The sequence below is a fragment of the Peromyscus eremicus genome, chromosome 8a, assembly GCF_949786415.1.
Source record: "Peromyscus eremicus chromosome 8a, PerEre_H2_v1, whole genome shotgun sequence".
Classification (NCBI taxonomy): Eukaryota; Metazoa; Chordata; class Mammalia; order Rodentia; family Cricetidae; genus Peromyscus; species Peromyscus eremicus.
This window is the reverse complement of record NC_081423.1, coordinates 24,421,323-24,442,028: the sequence shown is the minus strand read 5'-3', so window position 1 is coordinate 24,442,028 and position 20,706 is coordinate 24,421,323. Positions and strand designations below refer to the sequence as shown.

The window sequence follows — 20,706 nt, the reverse complement described above, 5'->3', positions numbered from 1 at the left end:
TCTGCCTCCTCAGTGCTGGGATTAAAGGCATGCGCCACTGCCACCCAGTGATTTGTTTGTTTGTTTGTTTTGTTTTTGTTTTGAGATAGGGTTTCATGTAGCCCAGGCTAGCCTTGAACTCCTGCTGCCGTCTCCGATCTGTTCTGAAACTTAGAAACCCGCACCACCACATATGGCTCAGCTGCTGTTTGGTTTTAAGGAGTAGTAGTTCAGGCTTTACAGTTTCAAGGATAACGTTTACCCGACATTTAATAGTCGTGAGTCAGTGGCAGTTTCTTTTAACCCAGTAATCTTCAAAACCAGAAGGTTTTTTTGTTTCATTTTGTTTTTTCCACCTCAAGAAAAATCATCCTGGGGAAAAGGAGGGAATCTAATGTTTTTATTCAGTGTGTTCTCTGTATGTGCACAAAGTATCCGGCACAGTGTTTTCTGTAGCTTGTCAGACAGAGCTGGATATGAATCATCCATCACCTGGCTGATTACAAAAGCCGAATCCATTCCCACACCCCAAACCAGTATGTTTTACGTACCGCTCAACACAACCATGAGCTAAATACTAGAGCAGCAGACATGCTGGCTCTCCTCCCTGATTGCAAGCAGTTTTGTCTGATGTGGAGATGGAGCAAATAAGTCCTCAGGAAAGCATGGAAGTTCTTTGGAGGAAAGATAGAAGAGGCTGTGAGGATTTGCTAGCCTAATTTGGGGACTCTGCAAAAGCTAGAAGCAATATCCAGATTGACATCTGGAAGGTAAAGGAGGATTGACTGGACAAAATTGACAGTGGACAATGAATTCTAAATGACCAACTAGAAAATACAGAAGTAAGCCGGGCGGTGGTGGCGCACGCCTTTAATCCCAGCACTTGGGAGGCAGAGCCAGGCGGATCTCTGTGAGTTCGAGGCCAGCCTGGGCTACCAAGTGAGTCCCAGGAAAGGCGCAAAGCTACACAGAGAAACCCTGTCTCGAAAAACAAAAAAAACAACAACAAAAAAAAAATACAGAAGTTTGGAAGCTTGAAGGCATTAGTGTAATAAAAACCCCATACAAGCCGGGTGGTGGTGGCGCACGCCTTTAATCCCAGCACTCGGGAGGCAGAGGTAGGCAGATCTCTGTGAGTTCGAGTCCAGCCTGGGCTACAAAGTGAGTCCCAGGAAAGGCGCAAAGCTACACAGAGAAACCCTGTCTCAAAAAAAAAAAAAACAAAAAAAAAACATACAGAAACCCATTACTTCATTAGCTGATTTGATTTAAGTTAGAAGAGACCAACATGGGTAAAAAATACATGAAAAAATAATAATAATCAAACCAGCAATTGGAGCCACTTTGTGATTAATAAATAACAGGGTTTACAAATGAATTGTACCTATAACAGCAGAGGAGGATAACTTCATGGAAATCCTCTGTTGTCTCTGTGACTTTTCTAGTAATGGTCTCATTGTCCTAATCTTTTCAGAACACACATTTAGAATTTTAAATAGACTAGTAACAGATGAAAACTTCTAAAATAATCGAGACACACAAGAGGAATCCGTGGTCTGCCTCATAAGAAAAGTTGATAGAATAACAGATACTTAGTATGAAGAAGAAAAAAATCTGTGATAATGAAATAGTTATCTCTAAATACTTTGAAGTCCATAATGGATAAAAAGTGATTATTTGGTGAGATTCTAGAGAGTTAGTGAAAAACATGTATATTATTTACAAGCAGGTAAATTTCTAAGAGTAAATATCTACTGCTAAAATAAGCCTGCTTGGAGCTTTATAGATTTTTATGTCTTAAGAGATTCAAACACATGTGGGACCAAAATAAATGTAGACACCAGAGAGATGAAATGGACATGCTTTGAAGTCCCTTCCAACACAGTTGTCTACGTTAGCTGCAGCTGTGTTGTAACTTGGCAGATTTTCAGGGCTCAAGGCTAGATCTGCATGCATAAGGAAGCCATGAACTCTATTTCTTTAAAGCCCATAATTTCTTGTATTTATAAAATGATAAAATTATGAAGTCCAAAATTGTATTTCCTCTGATTCTTTCCTTGTGGCTGACATGAAATGGGAGAAACTGTCTCATACAGCTTGGCTTTACTGCACTGACAGGCTCTTAGTGACATTACAGTTTTCCACTCTAAATACAGAAAACAGGGCTATTCTCCTTTGCTCTCTGCATCTACAAGATGCCTCTGGAAAAGCTCGAGTCATACTGCTTTTGATTTGGCAAGCAGCCAGTGGAGGGGGCGGGGTTGAAAAAAAATGCTTCAAGCATGTTGAGTCCTAGTAGCCTAGGCTACCATCTGGCCCATACTTTCAGAGAGGACAAAGAGCTAGGTAAATGAAGGTACACTGAAGCGAGCCATCATGCCACATGCGATCTAAGCACCCTGGAAGCTAAAGTAAGAGACTGATGGATTCAAGATGAGCCTGAGTATAGTGAGTTCTGGGTGAGCCTGACTTACATAGTGGAACACTGGAGAGATCAAGACCAGGGAAGAAAGACTATTAAGCAAAAGCATCATAGTATATTGGTTTATCTTGGGAAATACAAGTTTTCTGAAACCATTTATATTAATTCATTGACAGACTGAAAACATCAACTGACTGAAAACAACTCAGCCAGACAGTATTTGCATGTGTGGGGAGCAGAGTGGGAAGGGTTTATTTGGTTTCCAGGTTACAGTCTATCCTTGGCAAACCAAGGCAGGAGGTGAAGCACAGAGGGAGGACTTCTGCTTACTGGCTTGCTTTCATGGCATGCTTTGTTAACCCATTACCACTTACCTTGGGGTAGAATATCACAGGAACTTCTGATGAAGTCAGTTCCTCAATTGAGATCGCCTCTTCCTGTGTGTTTAACATAAGATCATAGTTACTTATAGGTATTGCTAACATGCGAATAGTAGTAATCAATAAGTTTAAATGATACATTGCTGTTTTTTGTTTTCTGTAGGTTGTGCTCCATCTCCAGGTGCTTATGATGTTAAAACTTCCGAAGTATCTAAAGGACCAGTGTCGTTTCAGAAATCACAAAGATTTAAAAACCAAAGAGGTAATGGGTCCTTAAACAAACAATGGTTATACAGCCTTATAACCTAATGTAAGCAATACTATTGAAATTTTAAAATGCTTTTTGCACTTCTAGAGTTTCATGACCAGAAGTGTATTTAAATATCATTATTTGGTGTATTTATTAAAGAATCAAGTACAGAATGATTTTTTCCATAGTTACACTGTATGTAACAAGAGAAATTATGCAAGACCTTTGCAGATAGGTAGTTTCCCTTTTGATAATTGCTTTTCTTTTCTGTCGGAATATTGGGACTGCCAATAAGGAGTTGGAGAGCTAGCTAAGTGATTAAAAAGCACATACTGCCCTTGCAGAGGACCTCAGTTGGGTTATAAGCACTCAAGTACATATACCCCCACACAGACATGAACAAATTTATTTTAAAAAAATAATAAAACTTTTTTTTTTTTTTTTTTTTTTTGGTTTTTTCGAGACAGGGTTTCTCTGTGTAGCTATGTGCCTTTCCTGGGACTCACTTGGTAGCCCAGGCTGGCCTCGAACTCACAGAGATCCGCCTGGCTCTGCCTCCCAAGTGCTGGGATTAAAGGCATGCGCCACCACCGCCCGGCCCATAAAACTTTTTTATAAGGTTTATATTTTCATCTAAAAGTAAAAAAAGGTTTATTTTTTTAAAAAATAAAAAATATCAAGAAGGTTTTAGGTCTATAACAAATAATTGTGCAAGTAATTGTTTGAAATGTACAACCCAAAGGAAAGCTTATCTTGCTTCAATTACTGTCTGCAGTAAGAAATTTGGAAATTTTATTGTATATGGTTAAAACATGCAAACATCAACCATGGTCATATTAATTTATTTTTTCCAGAATCTCAACAAAATCTTAATGTTGACAAAGATACTACCTTGCTTGCTTCATCTAAAAAGGCAAAGACTTCGGTGTCAAAGGTGAGAAACATTTATAAGACTATTGGTATATTCATTATATCATTGACTACATACCTGCAAGATACTGTATTTGATTAAAATGGCTAAGTGTATAAATCAAATTTATTTGTAAGTTGGTGCTAGAGAGTTAGCTCAATAAGAACACTTAGTGCTCTTCAGAGAACCTGAGTTCAGGTCCCCGCCCCTGGAATTGGAGTTCCAGGGCATCTGATAACTTCACAGGCCTCCGAGGGCGCTCATAGTCACAAGGCATGCACACACACAGACATATACATAAATGAGAGTGAATCTTTTTTTTTTTAATCTATTAGTAATGTAAGTATCATTAGAACTCTAGCAGGTTTTACATTCTGCCTAATTTATTAGTAAGTCTTTGAATGGGCTCTTTGTTTATAATTACAAAGCCATTTCTTTATAGAGATGAATCTGATAATTACTTTGTAAGCCTTTACAAATGTGTCATGCTTTGATTTATTAGTATCATCTGAGTTGCTTTATTCTATTTACTTGTTTGTTTGTTTGCTTGTCTGCTTTTTTTGTGGAGAAGGATATGTTGCTGAAGAAAAGAGAAAAATAAAAATTTCAATGACCAAAAGGAGGTTGTTACTCAAATTGCTGAACAGTAGATTAAATTCTTCCTAATAGAACTGGCTATATAACATGTGCCTTTGATGCTGGCACTTGAGTAGCAGAGTCAGGAGAATTAGGAGTTTAAGACTTCAGGCCCAACCTTGGCTACACAGAGAGCTCAAAGCTAGCCTGTGTTACATGAGACCCTGTCTCGGAAAGTTTAAAAACAAAAACCAAAAACCTTAATAAACTCTTAAGAACTTTATAATATTGTTTAAGCAAGACCCTACTGTTTTTCATTAGTTCCTAAGAATGTCACTTAGGAGTTGTGCAGATTAACAGATATTATCATGTGACTGATACATTTGATTTATTTGGTAGCTACTAAGGTCTCTTATTCTGTAATATAGAGCTGTGCTGTCCATTGTGGAAGTAAATAACATATATGGCTACTGAGTACTTGAAATGCAACTAGTGCTAATAAAAACTAAGTTTTATTTTAAAAAGTGGGGGGGGGGGGTCAAACCGCCCCTCCCCCCCCAGCTGACTGGTTTTTATGCAGCTTGATACAATCTAGAGTCATCTGAGAGGAGACAACCTCCATAAGACTGGCCTTTAGGAAGCCTGTAGGGCATTCTCTTAGTGATTGATGTAAGAGGGCTCAGCCCATTGTAGATGGTACCATCATCCCTGAGTTGGTTGGCCTGGTGTTATATGAAAGCAGTCTGAGTAAGCCATGAGGAGCAAGCAAGTAAGCAGCACTCCTCCATGACCTCTGCATCAGTTCCTGCTTCCAGGGTTCCTACCCTGATTTCCTTCAGTGATGGACTGTGATGTGGAAGTGTAAGCAAAATAGACCCTTTCCTTGCTTTTGGTCATGGTGTCTTATCACAGCAATACTAACCATAAGACAGTGTGTGAGCACATGTATATGTACGTGGATGCCCATGGAGTCCAGAAGACAGTGTCCAGTCCTATGAAACTGGAGTAACAGGTAGTTGTGAGCCACTCAACATAGATGCTGAGAACCAAACTGGATCCTCTGGAAGATCAAGTACTTTTAAGTGCTGAGCCATCTCTCCAGGCCCAGGAACGAAATTTTTAATTCCTCATTTTTTTGTGTTTGGTACTGGGAATGAAGCCCAGAGCTTATACTTGGTAGGCAACTGATTGACCACTGAAAGCAAACCTGTTATTAGAAAATTCTAAATTTTTTAGAAAAGCAGGTATCTGAATTTTTATAAAATGTGCATAAATGTCTGATAAAATTTTTACATTTAATTTGATAATGTATTATGGCTATGAAATATGGATACATTTAAGACAGTTGAGTTTTTGTACTTTCTCATAAATAATATACTAATATTATTAAAAAATTTAAAGTACATATTTGACTTATATTTTTATTGGATAGTGGACATGTAAATGTTCTTTGTGGAAATGGATATAAATGACATGACTTGAATTTCTTGGTGAAACAATTTTAAAATTTTAAATTATAGAACTCACAAATTCCCATAGACACTATACATGTGACTATGCATAGATTTTCAAATAATAGACCTTTTCTAGTATAAAGTGCCATCAGTTTTGAAATGAATAGAGTTATTAGGCCTTTCTCCCAACCTAGAAACACCTATAACAAGCCTATATATATATATATATATGTATGTATGTATAACTGTCAGTAAGGATTTTTATATTTTCTTCCATTGTGTCAGAATAGCTGCTATACACAACATTATGTGAATGTTATGTCTTATGTAAATTAAATGCCATGAAGAAAACCAGAATCACAAGTTTTAGTTACAGACCTCTAATTTTATTGTAAAGGAAAGGAAAAGCTATTTTTCTAATGGGTTGAAATTTAGAAAAGTGAAATCTTTTCAGGTTTTAAGAATGTTTTTAGCCAGGCAGTGGTAGCACATGCATTTAATCTCAGCACACAGGAGCCAGAGGCAGGCAGATCTCTGTGAGTTTGAGACCAGCCTGGTCTGGGAGCGTGTTCCCATGGAGAAACCCTGTCTTGGAAAAACGGGGGATGGGGGTGGGGTGGGTGGCATTTTATTTATCAGAGAAATTGCCAATAAAATATTTAATAGCCCTCTACAGTGTTTAAGAGACACATGAAGATAGGTGTATTAGTATGTGATTTCAATCCCAGCACTTGAAAGTTGGATTGTGAATTCAAGGCCAATGTGTACTACATAGTGAGTTGTTGACTCAAAAGACTAAAAATTAGGGGCTAGAGAAATGGTTCAGTGACTGCACTTTGAGAGTACCCAGGTTCAATTCCCAACACCCATTTGGCAATTCACAACAGTTTATAACTCCAGTTCCCAAGGATTCAGTGCCCCTTTCTGGCCTCTGCAGGCACCAGGCACACACATAGTTCACAAACTTTTATGCAGACAAAACACCCATACACACAAATTCTTTTTACTTTGGAAAAGACCAAAAATAAATAATTGAATATCAGGATTGGGCTGTGGTGTTTGTGGCATGTAAGTTCATAATTGTTTTTTGACTTTTATACAGAAGGAGTCTCAGAAGAATGATAAAGATTTGAAGAGATTAGAAAAAGAGGTAAACCATATTCTTTCAATTTACGGGGGAATAAATACTATATAATTGAAAGAGAATTACACAGATTTGCAGGCCGAGATCCTATAACATTTTGAGTAGTTCTGCAGTCAGGTAAATATGTCATTCATATCAGAACCTCCAGGGAATAGTTCCTTGGCTTAGTCACTGTTCTCATTTAATTTAGTATTAACTGCTTTATTGAGGATCCGTGACAATGAGGAGGAGGTTGTGATTGACACACATGTAATGATTGAGTTACTGACATTGTTGATGGGTAAGTGGCACTGCTAAGATTAGGACTGATTATTTGCATCAGATTTTAGATTGGCAAGTTTTTACCCAGACTTTTTTTTTTTTTTTGCATGGGTGTGTGGTATGCATACTTTATGTATGTATGTTCACCTGTGCATAGATGTAGAAAACAGTGTCTTCTTAAATTGCTCTCCACCTTCAGTATTGAGGCAGAGTTTCACAGAACCTGAACTCTCCATTTCAGCTAGTCTGCGCAGCTAGCTCGCTCTAGAGATCTGTTTCTACCCTAAGTACTGGGATTACAAATGGGCCACAACACCTTCCTGGTATCTACATGGATCCTGGGGCTCTAAACTCCAATCCTCATGTTTGAGCAGCAAACCCTTTACCTACTGAGTCATCTCCCTGGTCCTCCCTAGACGTTTTCAGTGTGTTGTTTCTTTGTTTACTGTTGACAAATACTAGCTTCTTTGTTTTGCTCTTGTTTAGTTAACTAGTAGAGACGACAAGACTGATGGCTCACTGCAGCCTGTTGAATTCCACTGAGGACTCTGTTTTCTTCAAATAAGAAACATAGAGCCCTTCAAACTGTAATTGAAATTTGTGAAATTAGGACCAGAGAAAGCAAGAGTTCTTACAACCGTTAAGGGAATAAATAGCTAGCTATCTTACACTTGTAAGTTTATGGCAAGTAAGAGTCATTGTGTTTTGTTGTGTATGTGTGTGTTTGAGACAGGGTCTCAGTATGTAGCTCTAACTTGCCTGAAACTCTATGTAGACCAGCCTGGCTGAAAAATCACAAATCTGTCTGCTTCTGCTTCTCAAAACTAACCATTCTGTATTTATAATACATATCTTTAACATGTGTCATAAGGTAAATATGATTATTCAAATAGCAAGTAAAATAAGAATGTGTGAACACCATATCAAATTATAAGTTTCTTAGAACATTTGAGGCTTTTGGTACCAATCGGATCAATCATGCATTTATCCTCTCATTTTCTTCCAGATTCGTGTGCTTTTGCAGGAGCGAGGTGCTCAGGACAAACGAATCCAGGATATGGAATCTGAGTTGGAGAAGACAGAAGCAAAGCTGAGCGTAGCAGTCAGAGAGAAAACATCTCTTTCTGCAAGTAATGCTTCACTGGAAAAAAGGCTTATTGAACTAACCAGAGCCAACGAGCTGCTAAAATCTAAGGTAGTTGAACCTCCTGAGAGCATCACAGTAGAATGATCCTTACCTTTAAATTCAAGTTGTTTGGCAGTTTAAGCTTATGAAACTTAGAAGTGGGGTTGAGGCTCTTTATACACTTACACCATAGGGTAGGAGTTCTTGCTTTCACTGCTCCTAACACACAAACTAGAGTGATGGTGGACATGCTAAGTACTGGTCTATTTCAAGAAGGCAAGTAAGGGTCTGAAAAGAATGTAGTAGACATTGGCAAGCCGTTAGTCTCGCTGTGACTATTAACTACTTTAATATTAGCCTACTTCTGTAGGATTATTTTTACCTATTTTTTTAATTAAAGAGCTTAGAAATAATTAATGGAGTGAATATACTCATTACATAAATTGTTTGTAAGTAAATAATGTACTAGTAGATTCTAATGAATGTAATATGATTCCATTAACTATTGGCAGAAATGGAGGGAAGAGGCAAGTCACTGTTCAGTTGAATTCATCATTTATTCAGGGCCTGTGATAGGCTCTACTCTTTATGTAGGGAGTAAAAGGAGTATTAGAGCCCAAGGGAGATTCTGACCTAGAAGGCCTGGACTAGGCCCCACATCCTGTATACTTCAGGTGTCCCAGGCAGCTGAGACTACTTTAGCAAACATAGTTCCACAAGTCTTTTCTGGGGTTTGTCTAAAACCCTACAGTGGCCTTTCTAGCATGTACTAGTAAGTGACCACTTAGACCAGCGGTTCTCAACCTGTGTGTTGCAACTCCTTTGGCAAACCTCTGTCTCTAAAAATATTTACATTATGATGATTCATAACAGTAGCAAAATTACAGTTATGAAGGAACAACAAAAATAATTTTATGGTTGGGGGTCACCACAGCACAAGGAACTTCATTAAAGGGTCGTAGCATTAGGAAGGTTAAGAACCACTGACTTAGACTGTTTCAAAAATAAACAGGAAATCAAGGGGGAAAGGGGAAAAGAGTACTGGCACACAGTCAGTTCCTGTTGTCGTCAAAGCTGTTTTCTCTGCCAAAGTACATTGCGCACAGTTAATAGCTCCAGTGACAGGCCCAGTGGTCAGTATCTCAGTAAGTCTTTGTCTTTTGTTTAGTTGAGACAAGGTCTTAGGAAGCCCAGGCTGACCATGACCTCTCGATCACCTTGCCTCTGTCTCAAGTGCTGAGATAACGGGCATCTGAGGCCATACCAGACTTAAGTAAGTGTACATACAACTTGGCAGAAAATATTTCTGAATTTTTATGTTATAGTTTTCTGAAGATGGCAACCATAAGAATATGAGAACTCTAAGCCTGGAGTTGATGAAACTTAGAAATAAAAGAGAAACGAAGATGAGGGTGAGTGCTGCCTTTGGTGTGTATACGGCTCTTGACTCTGGGGACCTAAGAATTTCTCATTTCCTAAAATAGTCATCTCTGTTGTGCAGAGTATGATGGCTAAACATGAAGGCATGGAGCTGAAGCTGCAGGCCACGCAGAAGGACCTTGAAGAATCTCAGGGGAAAATAGTCCAACTGGAGGGAAAACTGTAAGTGGTAAAAGGAAAAGGTTAAGAGTGACGATTTGTAATTTTTTTCCTTCATTTTAACTGCTCTGTTAAACTATACATATTAACAGAATTCTGTAATGTTTTAATGTACATATACATTGTCTAGTGAGGAAATCAAATTATATATAAGAATCTTCTCACTTCCTTATAGTGAAAAACCTAGCTTTTTGAGTTATACCAAACTCCATCTGCAGTCACCTTACTGTAGCACACCAACTTCTTCCTCTTGTCTGTATTGGAACTCACTGACCAAATGTTCCTCTTGATTAACCATTCCCATGCTGGCCTTCCCCTGTTTTCCCAAGTTTCAGTAACCGTGTTCTATCTTCAGCATCTATGATAACCAATTTTTAATTCCACTCTTTTGGGAAATGTGGTATTTGTCTCTGTGCCTCGCTTGTTTCATCTGACATAATGAACTCTAGTTCCGTCCATGATGTAACAAATGTAAGGATTTTGCTTTCTTTATATGCTAAAGTACTATTCCGCTGTATGTTTTAGCTACATTTTCCATACCCACTCATCTCTTGACTAGGTGTCCATGGCTTCTGTGTCATGGCTGTGTGTGTAGTGCTGAGGCTAGCGTGGGAGTGTAGCTATTACTTCCATATAGTGTGACTTTGTTTCCTTTGGCTGTATACCCACAAATAGGATTGTTGATCTGATGCTAGTTCATTTCAGTTTTTTGTTTTTTTATGAAAAACCTACATTCTGTTTTCCATGATAATTAATGGCAAATTACTTTCCTACCACCTGTGTACAAGAATTCCTTTTCCTCAGTATCCTTAGCAGCACTTACTAACTTCAGACTTTTTAAAAAGATTTAAAAAGATCTTTATGTGTATGAGTACTTTGCCCGTATGTATCTATTTGCACCATATGCATGCCTAGTGTATAGGTCAAGAGAGGACATTGGATCCTCTGGAACTGTATTTACAGACAGTTGTAAGCCACCATGTGGGTGCTGGGAGTCGACCCTAGGTCTTCTGCAAGAGTGATAAGAGCTCTTAACTGCTGATCCATCTCTCCAGCCTCCAGAATCAATCTTTCTCTCTCTTGCTATCTCCTCCCAGGTACCCTCCTTCCAACCCTTCCTATGGCCCTCCACTTTTAAGTTGATAGCCTCTTTTTCTTCATTATTGTTACTTGTGTGTGTGTGTGCTTGTGTGTTTGTGTGTTTGTGTGTGTATGTGTGTGCACAAATGTAAATACAATCTGCTAAGTCTGTTTTGTTATTTAATGAGCATTCTTCCTATGGTGAATTAATACTTCACATTGGTTTTATTTGCATTTTCCTAGTGATTAATAATATTAAGCATTTTCATATATCTGTTGGCCATTTGTATATTTTTGAAAAATGTCCGTTTATATCTATTGCCCATTTTTTAGTTGGGTTGAGTTTTTTACTATTAAATTTTCAAAGTTTGTTATATAATCTAAACATCAAAACTTTATTAGAGATATACTTTGCAAATATTTTCTCCAATTCTGTAGGTGGTCTCATCATAGTTATTTACTGTCCAGAATGTTTTTAGTTTGATGTGGTTACATTTATCGATTTTTACTTTTGCTTTCTCTATATTCAGGGTTTTGCCATACACACACACACAAGCCAGTTGCCCATTCCACTTCCGTGTCTTGAAGCATTTCCCCTGGGTATGTGCTAGTAATATTATTGCTTTGAGTGTTAAGTACTTAGTCTGTTTTGAGTTGACTTTGGAAGCTGATGGATGCTAAGGACCTACTCCCATCTTTCTGCATGTGGATATACAGTGTTCCCAGCACCATTTGTGAGGATTCTCTTGTCTCCAGTGTGTGTGCTGTGGGCCTGTTTGTTGCCCCCTTGGCTCTAGGCTGTTGATTTATCCAGTTGTCTTAGTTTTACACTAACACAGTGTTTTCATTACAGCAACTTTGTAGTATATAAAATCATATAGTGTAATCACTCTTGCATTGTCTGTTTTGCTCAAGGTGTCTTGGTTATGTGGTCTTTCACTATTTCATACAAATTGTAGATTTATTTCTCTGTTTGTGAAGAGTGTCTTTGCTGTCTTGTTAGAGGTTGCGCTGAATCTGTAGGTTCCTTTGAGTATGAACATTATAACAATATTGATTCTTCCTACCTATAAATATGAAGACTTACTTATAGCCTTTACATTTTTATATCAATATTTTATAATTTTTACCTCTGTTGTGGTTTGAATGGCACATGTCCCATCCAAGGTCATATTTTGAACCAGATCCCAGTTGGTCATGCTGTTGGGAGGCTGTGGAACCTTGAGGAGGTTTGGCAGAGCTAGGGGAAGGAGGCCTCTAGGGATGGGTCCTTAGAAAGTTTAAAGCAAAACAAAAATTGCAAGGGGTCAATGAAAAGAGCCAGGTGCATTTTTGAGGTGGAGGCAGGAGCATCAGAAGGTCAAGGTCAAGATTGCCTGCAGAGTAAGCCTTATTAATTTAAGGCTACAGTAAGTTGTTAACCAATTTTTTTTATTTGCCTTTCTCTGAAAGCTGTATTTACTACAACTGTTTCCTTATTACTTTCTTCATTGCCTTCTTTAACCTCTTTTTTGGGGGGGACAGGGGACAGGGGTGGTTTTGAGACAGGGATTCTCTGTGTAACAGCTCTGGCCGTCCTGGAACTTTTTGTTACCAGGCTGGCCTCAAATTCAGAGAGATCCGCCTGCCTCTGCCTCCCAAATGCTGGGATTAAAGGAGTGTTACCTTCATCTGCTTTTGTACATCTTCAGTTCTGATGAACAGGGAAGATCTTGAAATCTTTCTTCTGATTGTGTTGAGATAGTTGTCTAACCCAAACTGAAACACAGGTATAGGAAGATAGGATTAATGTCAAATTATAGCTTTTAAAAACATCACTGAGCTATAACTACCATGTAACATAGTACTATGTAGAGATCACAGTTTTTCATTTTGATGACTGCAGAGCCATATACACCTGTGACACCTTTAACAAAACTGAAAACATTTCCACCCCATGCTGCCTCTCTAATCTTTTAATGTTCCCCATCCCCCATACTGTTTTCTGTCTTTTATAAATTTATACTTAGACAAAGTTTATCATTATTCTATTATTGGTTGTTTGTACTCTTTTGGCTCTTTACTCTTTTGTGGGGTCCGCCACCCAGCTCCCAAAGAAATCTAAACACCAAGACTTATTCTTACTTATGAATGTCTGGCCTTAGCTTAGCTTGTTGTGAGCCAGGTTCTTACCCCCACCTCCCAGACAGGGTTTCTCTGTGTAGTTTCGATGCCTGTCCTGGATCTCGCTGTGTAGACCAAGCTGTCCTCGAACTCACAGAGATCCACCTGAGCCAGCTTTTCTTAACTTAAATTATCCCATCTACCTTTTGCCTTTGGGCTTTTTCCTTTTCTTACTTCTGTAATCTTACTTTCACTCTTACACTGTGCTGGCTGTGTGGCTGAGTGGCTGGCCCCTTTCATACTCCTCTCCTTGTTCTCTTGCTCCTTGATCCTCTCAGATTTCTCCTCCCATTTATTTTCTCTGCCTGGCAGCCCGGCCTATCCTTTCTCCTGTCTCACTATTGGCTGTTCAGCTCTTAATTAGAACAATCGGGTGTTTTAGACAGGCAAAGTAACACAGCTTCACAGAGGTAAACAAATGGAACATAAAAGAATGCAGCACATCTTTGCATCATTAAACAAATGCTCCACAGCATAAACGAACAAAGCAGATCTTAAAATAGTATTCTACAATACTATTCAGAGTAAAAGACTTGTTCATCACAATTCATATATACTGTCATGTGTAGTATAATTTTTTTCATTTTCATTGCTTAGTTTAATTTCACTAAATGACTATTTCTCAATTTATTACGGTTCTTGATCATTATTTGAGCTGTTTTTAGTTTTTTGACTACTGAATAAGACAGCTATGCACATCTGTGTGTCTTCATGAATGTGTTTTTATTTCTCTTTAATAAGCATATAGGAGTGAGAATCTCAGACCAGAATAATGTGTATTAAACATCTTTTCTAGCTCAGAGTTAAGGGCTGGGAGACGGCTCGGTGAACAAAGTGCCTGCTGCACAAACCAGAGGACCTGAGTGCCCACATAGAATCCCTAGGACCTGCATAAAACGTTGGGCCTGGGGGCTTGTGTATCATTTCAACACTGGTGAATAGAGACAGGCAGATGCTGACTGCCTGCTCGTCAGCCAGCCTAGCCAAACCAAAGAGCTCCACATTGAGAGACCCGCCTTTGAAAAATGAGGTCAAGTATAACAGAGGAGGCCACCTGATGACTTCCCTCCTCCACAAGCACACACATCATGTGTGTACTTGCATACATAAATATATCTCACACATGTCAGACTCCCACATGCACACACAAAGCTGTTTGTTTATGCATTACCCACATACAGAAACACATCTACACACACACCACATGCGTGCAGTGCTGTGCTGTTTTACAACCCTGCAGCCAGTGTGGTCCTTGGAGTCGTTCTATATTCATAGTGTTTGATATTGCTGGTCTATTCAGCCTTTCTAATGATGCCATATGCTAATTTCTCATTTGTCTTTGTTCCTGTTTGAAGCAAGGTCATGTGTCTCACATAGCCCAGAAAGTCTTCAGAGTCCGGATCCTCCTGCCTCAGCCTCCCAGGTTGCTAGGATTTACAAGCCTGCGCCATATGACCTGGCAATAAATTATTATTTTAATGTCTTATTAATGTTGAGTGCTGTTATGTGTGTTTATAGACTTCATGTATCTTCTATTATGATGTGTCTGTTTAAATCTCATTCATCCCTCAAACTACATCATCTTGAAGAACTTAAATCACATAAGTAATCAAATACTGTACAGCCTGGGATGGAAGCCTCTTAGCACACAAAATGTGATTTGGGTTGATAAGAAAACTAGGAAAGCTGCAAAATAAGACCATTTCTAATTTATACTATGGTTCTCATCATAACTCTTTCATCAGAGTATGTTTGGAAAGCTTTTCACGTAAATAAAATCTAGTCACCTGTGTTGATCTAAGTTGTTAACCTGAAAAATCACATGAAATTATAGGTAAGAATTTGACCTCTGGAGTTACCTTACCTGACATAATAGTATTTAGCATCTAGTAAGTACTATCTATGCATGATTATTAAATAAATGAACCATGTGTATATACTTCCTTTTTTTTTTCTTTTCAGAGTTTCCATAGAGAAAGAAAAGACTGATGAAAAATCTGAAACAGAAAAACTCTTAGAATACATCGAAGAAATTAGGTAATATAAATAGTAGCTTTAAAATTAACTTCCGAGCTGGAGAAGTTGCTCAGTGGTTAAGAGTACTGGCTGCTCTTCTGTGGCAGACTAGCCACCACTTTTACATCCCAGGGTACTCTTGAGTAGGAGAAGTGAGAAATATTAGCTAGGAAGAGATACCTAGATGATGAAAGGAAAGACAGAAACACAGGATAGCCTCAGGAGGGCCTGGCTCTTCATCCACCAGCCCAGAACTTTATTCAAAGGGCTTTTATGACAATGCCAAGAGGAGGAGCAAAGGACCTCCCCCTGCTAGATACAGCCAAGTGTAGACCCTTCCAAACACCTGCACTCAGGCCTGTGGTCCAGTCATCCTCTTTATGCAGACCTGCTGGGCAAAGCTACCAGGAAATCCAGATGGGCTACAACACTCTTCCGGAAGGCCCAGGTTCAATTCCCAGCACCTATAACCATATGTAACTCCATTCCCCAGGGGAATCTTAGCTGGTGGCCTCTGTGGGCATTGCACACCGTGTGGTGCACAGACATTCAGGCAGATAAAACTCATACATGTTGAATAAGAAAATAATTGAAAAGTTAATAAGTAAAATGGACCTTACTGGCTGGGGATATAACTTTGTTGGTAGAGCACTTGCCTGGCATTTGGGAAGTCCTAGATTCAGTATCAAAATTGTTTTGCTCATACAAAACAAGAGCACCTTATTTTGTTGAACATGTTTTTTCAGTACCTAAAGAGGTATTCTCTTCATAATATTTTTAATGCAGTTGTGCATCCGAGCAAGTGGAAAAATACAAACTTGATATTGCCCAGTTAGAAGAAGATTTAAAAGAGAAGGACCACAAGATTGTAAGTCTTCAGCGATCTCTTGAGGAAACCCTCACATTTTCTAAGCAAATAGAAGACCTGACTGTTAAATGTCAGCTGCTTGAAACAGAAAGAGGTATTGTGCTATTCGTATGATTTTACTTCAGTAAAGCTTAGGTACTATCTATAAAAAATGCACGGCTGTATGACAACAACATTTTTCATAATTATGTGAATACCAAAAGCCCATGTGCTGTATTTGGGAAGTTTTATAATGCTATAATGTTTGTTTTTATTTCAACACATTACATTCTTTGATTGGAAGTAGTTATATTAGCTGATGACTTCTACTGTGGGTGGCCATTTCATAATTAGTGCAGACTCAACACTAACGTATCTGTGTAGCATATGTGATAAGGTAATGACTATAGTCTTCCCCCATCTCTGTATAGTGTGCTAAAGCAGTGGGGTGAAATATTCGGTGAACTGAGTCCCTTAGCATTAGTATTTGGTTCTGGAATGTCTCGTGCTTTCCTTTTATAGACGATCTTGTCAACAAGGACAGAGAAAGGGCTGAAAGTCTCAGCGCTGAGATCCAGATTGTAACAGAGAAGCTTGTTCTGGAAAAACAAGAATATGAAAAGCTGCAACAAAAAGAATTACAAATTGAGTCACTTCTACAACAAGAGAAGGTAGTTAACTACATTTATTTTTGTTTTTTAAAAAAGCTACTTATTTAAATATTATTTTTCCTTTATGTCAGAAAACCTCTGTGGGTATACTTTGAACATTTAGCCACAGATACTGGTGTACATTTCTTTCAAGTAGACAGGCTAGGTATTTATAATTATCTTAAAAAGAATGTCTAACAATAGGAAAAAAGCAAAACAATTTGAACATGCAAGTTACATAAAGAACATGTTACATATCAGTGAGGGGAGAAAAGCCCACTAGAAAATACCCAAAAAAAAAACATGGTCATGGGATAGAAGTAGATAATTTTAACAACATTCTGATAATTTTTAAACCTGAAAAGAGGATTTCTCTTCAGTAATCAGTGGATTAGAGATCTTCATTAACAAGGTGTCTAGAAACTAAACCATTTCACTGTTAGACTTTGGTGAAGGTTGACTCAGTAGGAATGGACATGGCACTAATGTGATACTGTATTTTGGGGCAACAGGCAATGAAAGGGGTTCAGTAAGTTAATATATACTGACCTAGAAAGATCTCAACTACTTCTATGATTTTAAAAATATTTTTACATTTACAGAAAATATAGCATAGACTCCCCCCCCAATGTATACATGTGTGAAAATATATGGGCAATGTGTACTCTAACCCAAAAGTTATCTCTGGAAAGGAAAAACAGATTGGGATAGGGACTAGTGAAAACTAATAATCACTTCACTTAAAACCTACATTTTTTTTTCTCAATGATAATGTTTTATAAAACTTTGAAATGTGTATTTTATGTAACAGTGAGATCATAATATCCTTTTTATAATTTGAATAGAGTAGATTGAAGTATGCACATAAGCCAATTGTAAAGCAGATATAAAGAAAGCGGTGTGATGGTTTACACTAAAAAAGCTAGAGATTGCATTTTCCACACTGCTAAATTATAAAATATGGAGCAAGTAAGCCGGGCGGTGGTGGCGCACGCCTTTAATCCCAGCACTCGGGAGGCAGAGGCAGGCGGATCTCTGTGAATTCGAGGCCAGCCTGGGCTACCAAGTGAGCTCCAGGAAAGGTGCAAAGCTATACAGAGGAAACCCTGTCTCGAAAAAAACTTAAAAAAAGAAAAAAAGAAAAAAAAAAAATGGAGCAAGTGAATATGGAATGTATGTTTTTGTGTGTCCTTTCAGCTTTCTAATTTAGTTGCCATACTTCATTATCTGTATTGCATTTCTTGACTCCAAGAGCGGTCCTGAGGCCACGTCTAATCAGCTTGTGCTTGCCTGTCTGAATGCAGGAATTGTCTGCTCGTCTTCAGCAGCAGCTCTGCTCTTTTCAAGAGGAAATGGCTTCCGAGAAGAACGTCCTTAGAGAAGAGTTAAAGCTTGCCCTGGAGGAGCTGGATGTGGTGCAGCAGAAGGAGGACCAGAGTGAAAGGCTGGTTAAACAGCTGGAAGAGGAGGCAAGGTCAACCGCTGAGCAACTAAAACGGCTGGACGAACTGCTGAGAGAGTGTGTATTAATAGGGTCTTGTTACGTGGGACTTGAACTGTAAACTGTTTTCTTAGAATTCTCACGTCACCTATGTATGTGCATAGGAGGCCAGAATTATCTTACAAGGTAAGGAAGGATACAGAGGAAGGCATGGTAAGAATATACATATGCTCACACACTTAACACTGCACACATATATGTAAGTAGGTATGGCAGTCAAAGTAAGTGTTGCCTAGCACACTTTTATTTCCCAGGACCTAGGAGGTTAAGGCAGGAAGTTGATGAGTTTGAAGTTCATTTGATTGCACATTGAGTTCATGGTATTGGGCCATAATAATGAAACTTTGCCTCAAAAAAAAAGAACAAAAGGGAGCCCTTTTTCTAAAGCCAAAAACTTAGTTTGCGTGCTTCTTTGCTACTCCATTTTCCAAGAGTCTTTGGACACCAGCAGTAAAACAGTGTTTTAGATTTGAAAACATCTAAGCCTTTTAATTTTTTAAATAGCTTTTTTTTTGAGCAACTACAAACACTTCATTGACTCATGCATGTGTACACACACACATAGACAGGCACACATGACTGTATACATTTGGAGGTCAGAGGACAACCTCTTTTTTTATTTTTTTATTGTTTTGGTTTTTCGAGACAGGGTTTCTCTGTAGCTTTGCGCCTTTCCTGGATCTCGCTTTGTAGACCAGGCTGGCCTCGAACTCACAAAGATCCACCTGCCTCTGCCTCCTGAGTGCTGGGATTAAAGGCATGCGCCACCACCGCCCAGCTGAGGACAACTTTCAGGAGTTGCTTCTCTTCCACCATGTGGGGGTCACAGGATGTAACTCAGATCACCAAAGTTGACAAGTGCTTTTACCCCTCAGCCGGTCTTGCCTCATAGAACAATCAGAAAACAAAATGGGGCCAAGTCGTAGTGCCTCATGAATGTAATCCCAGCACTTCTGAGGCTGAGGCAAGAAAACGGCCCTGAGCTTGAGGCCAGCCAATGTTGTAGAATGGACCGCTCTCCAAAAAAAAAAAAAAATAGAACAATCATAATTTGCTGGTAAGTATTCAAAAACAACATTCTTATTAAAAGAAAAACTAATGTCTCACAGTTTTATATCAATTTCATATTACTTCAGTACTATTATAACTTTATTTTCCAGCACATGCATTTGATAATGTATTACTATGGGCGGGTATATGTGGTGTGTGTATGTGTGAGTCAGGCATGGGTAGAGATCAGAGGACAAATCTCAGGAGTCAGTCCTCTCTACCATGGCTTTTAGGGAGAGATACAGGTCATGAGGCTACACAGCAGATTCTTTATCTGGTCCTGGCGATTTGATTCTTGAATTTAAACTACAAATACATCTTATCATTTAAGTTCCTGAAATCCTATCAAAGTAGCAAGCTGCTATGGATGGGATATGAACTTGTGTCTCACACCTGCCCCTGTTGAGTACTCAATAATCTCTTCTGGTTTTTTTGTAATTAGTGACGAAGGGGCACCCCAGGGTTTTGTGTACCCTCTTTCAGGGAGCAGTACAATGGTGTTGTGGGGATTGTTCTAAATTGCAGCTGGTTTTAGAGAATGGGAACCTGGAAAAGTTGAGTAGATAACCCATTTTCTAAAGGGGGTTCTGATTTCACAAGAGCTTTACTTGCTAGCTTGACTAGTTAGCTGTGCAATTCTGAGAGAAATGGCTTTGATGCCTTCATATTCTCTTCATTAGGTGCCGTGTGAACTGCTGTCCTCTAAGGTCCTCCTTAGACTAGACATCAGGCTTACATTAAAAAACAAAAACTGAAAGTCACTCTTCTCAGGGGCAAGGAAAAATATTTTTATTACAAACCATGTAGTAGCATTTGGTTGTTGGTCCTGTGGCCCTCCTCACGGTGCAGAGACCTGCTCTGTCTTATTTGACTGTGACCTCCTCACTGTGCAGTGACCTGCTCTGTCTTATTTGACTGTGGTCTCCTCACTGTGCAGTGACCTGCTCTGTCTTATTTGACTGTGGTCTCCTCACTGTGCAGTGACCTGCTCTGTCTTATTTGACAGTTCCACTTAGAGTTGAGCAGTGCTTACTTTTGCTTCACTGTATTTTAGAGACCCTTCATAAACTCATATCCTGTCCAAACATGGTAGAGCATTTTTTTTATTTAACCTCTTTATTGACTCTGGGAGTTTCACATCATCACCCCAATTCTGCTCACTTCTCAGTTCCCCCCACATCCTGCTCATCCTTGCCATACCCCCCACCAAAGAAAACAAAACAAAGCAAGCAAGCAAACAAAAACAAAAACAACCACAGAAAAATCTCTTTACTTCTTCTTTCCTGCCTCTCCAATAC

General features: G+C 38.8%; 1 protein-coding gene across 1 annotated transcript in view; it reads left to right on the top strand.

Moving 5' to 3' along the window:
* Nucleotides 1-20,706, top strand: part of Hmmr (hyaluronan mediated motility receptor) — a 31,738-nt gene that overhangs the window by 1,394 nt on the left and 9,638 nt on the right. The window contains exons 2-11 of the mRNA XM_059270362.1: nt 2,945-3,043; nt 3,886-3,965; nt 7,074-7,121; nt 8,383-8,571; nt 9,828-9,914; nt 10,004-10,104; nt 15,307-15,381; nt 16,147-16,322; nt 16,730-16,878; nt 18,162-18,376. Coding sequence (XP_059126345.1) covers nt 2,945-3,043; nt 3,886-3,965; nt 7,074-7,121; nt 8,383-8,571; nt 9,828-9,914; nt 10,004-10,104; nt 15,307-15,381; nt 16,147-16,322; nt 16,730-16,878; nt 18,162-18,376 — 1,219 coding nt within the window. The remainder of the gene's footprint in view (nt 1-2,944; nt 3,044-3,885; nt 3,966-7,073; nt 7,122-8,382; nt 8,572-9,827; nt 9,915-10,003; nt 10,105-15,306; nt 15,382-16,146; nt 16,323-16,729; nt 16,879-18,161; nt 18,377-20,706) is intronic.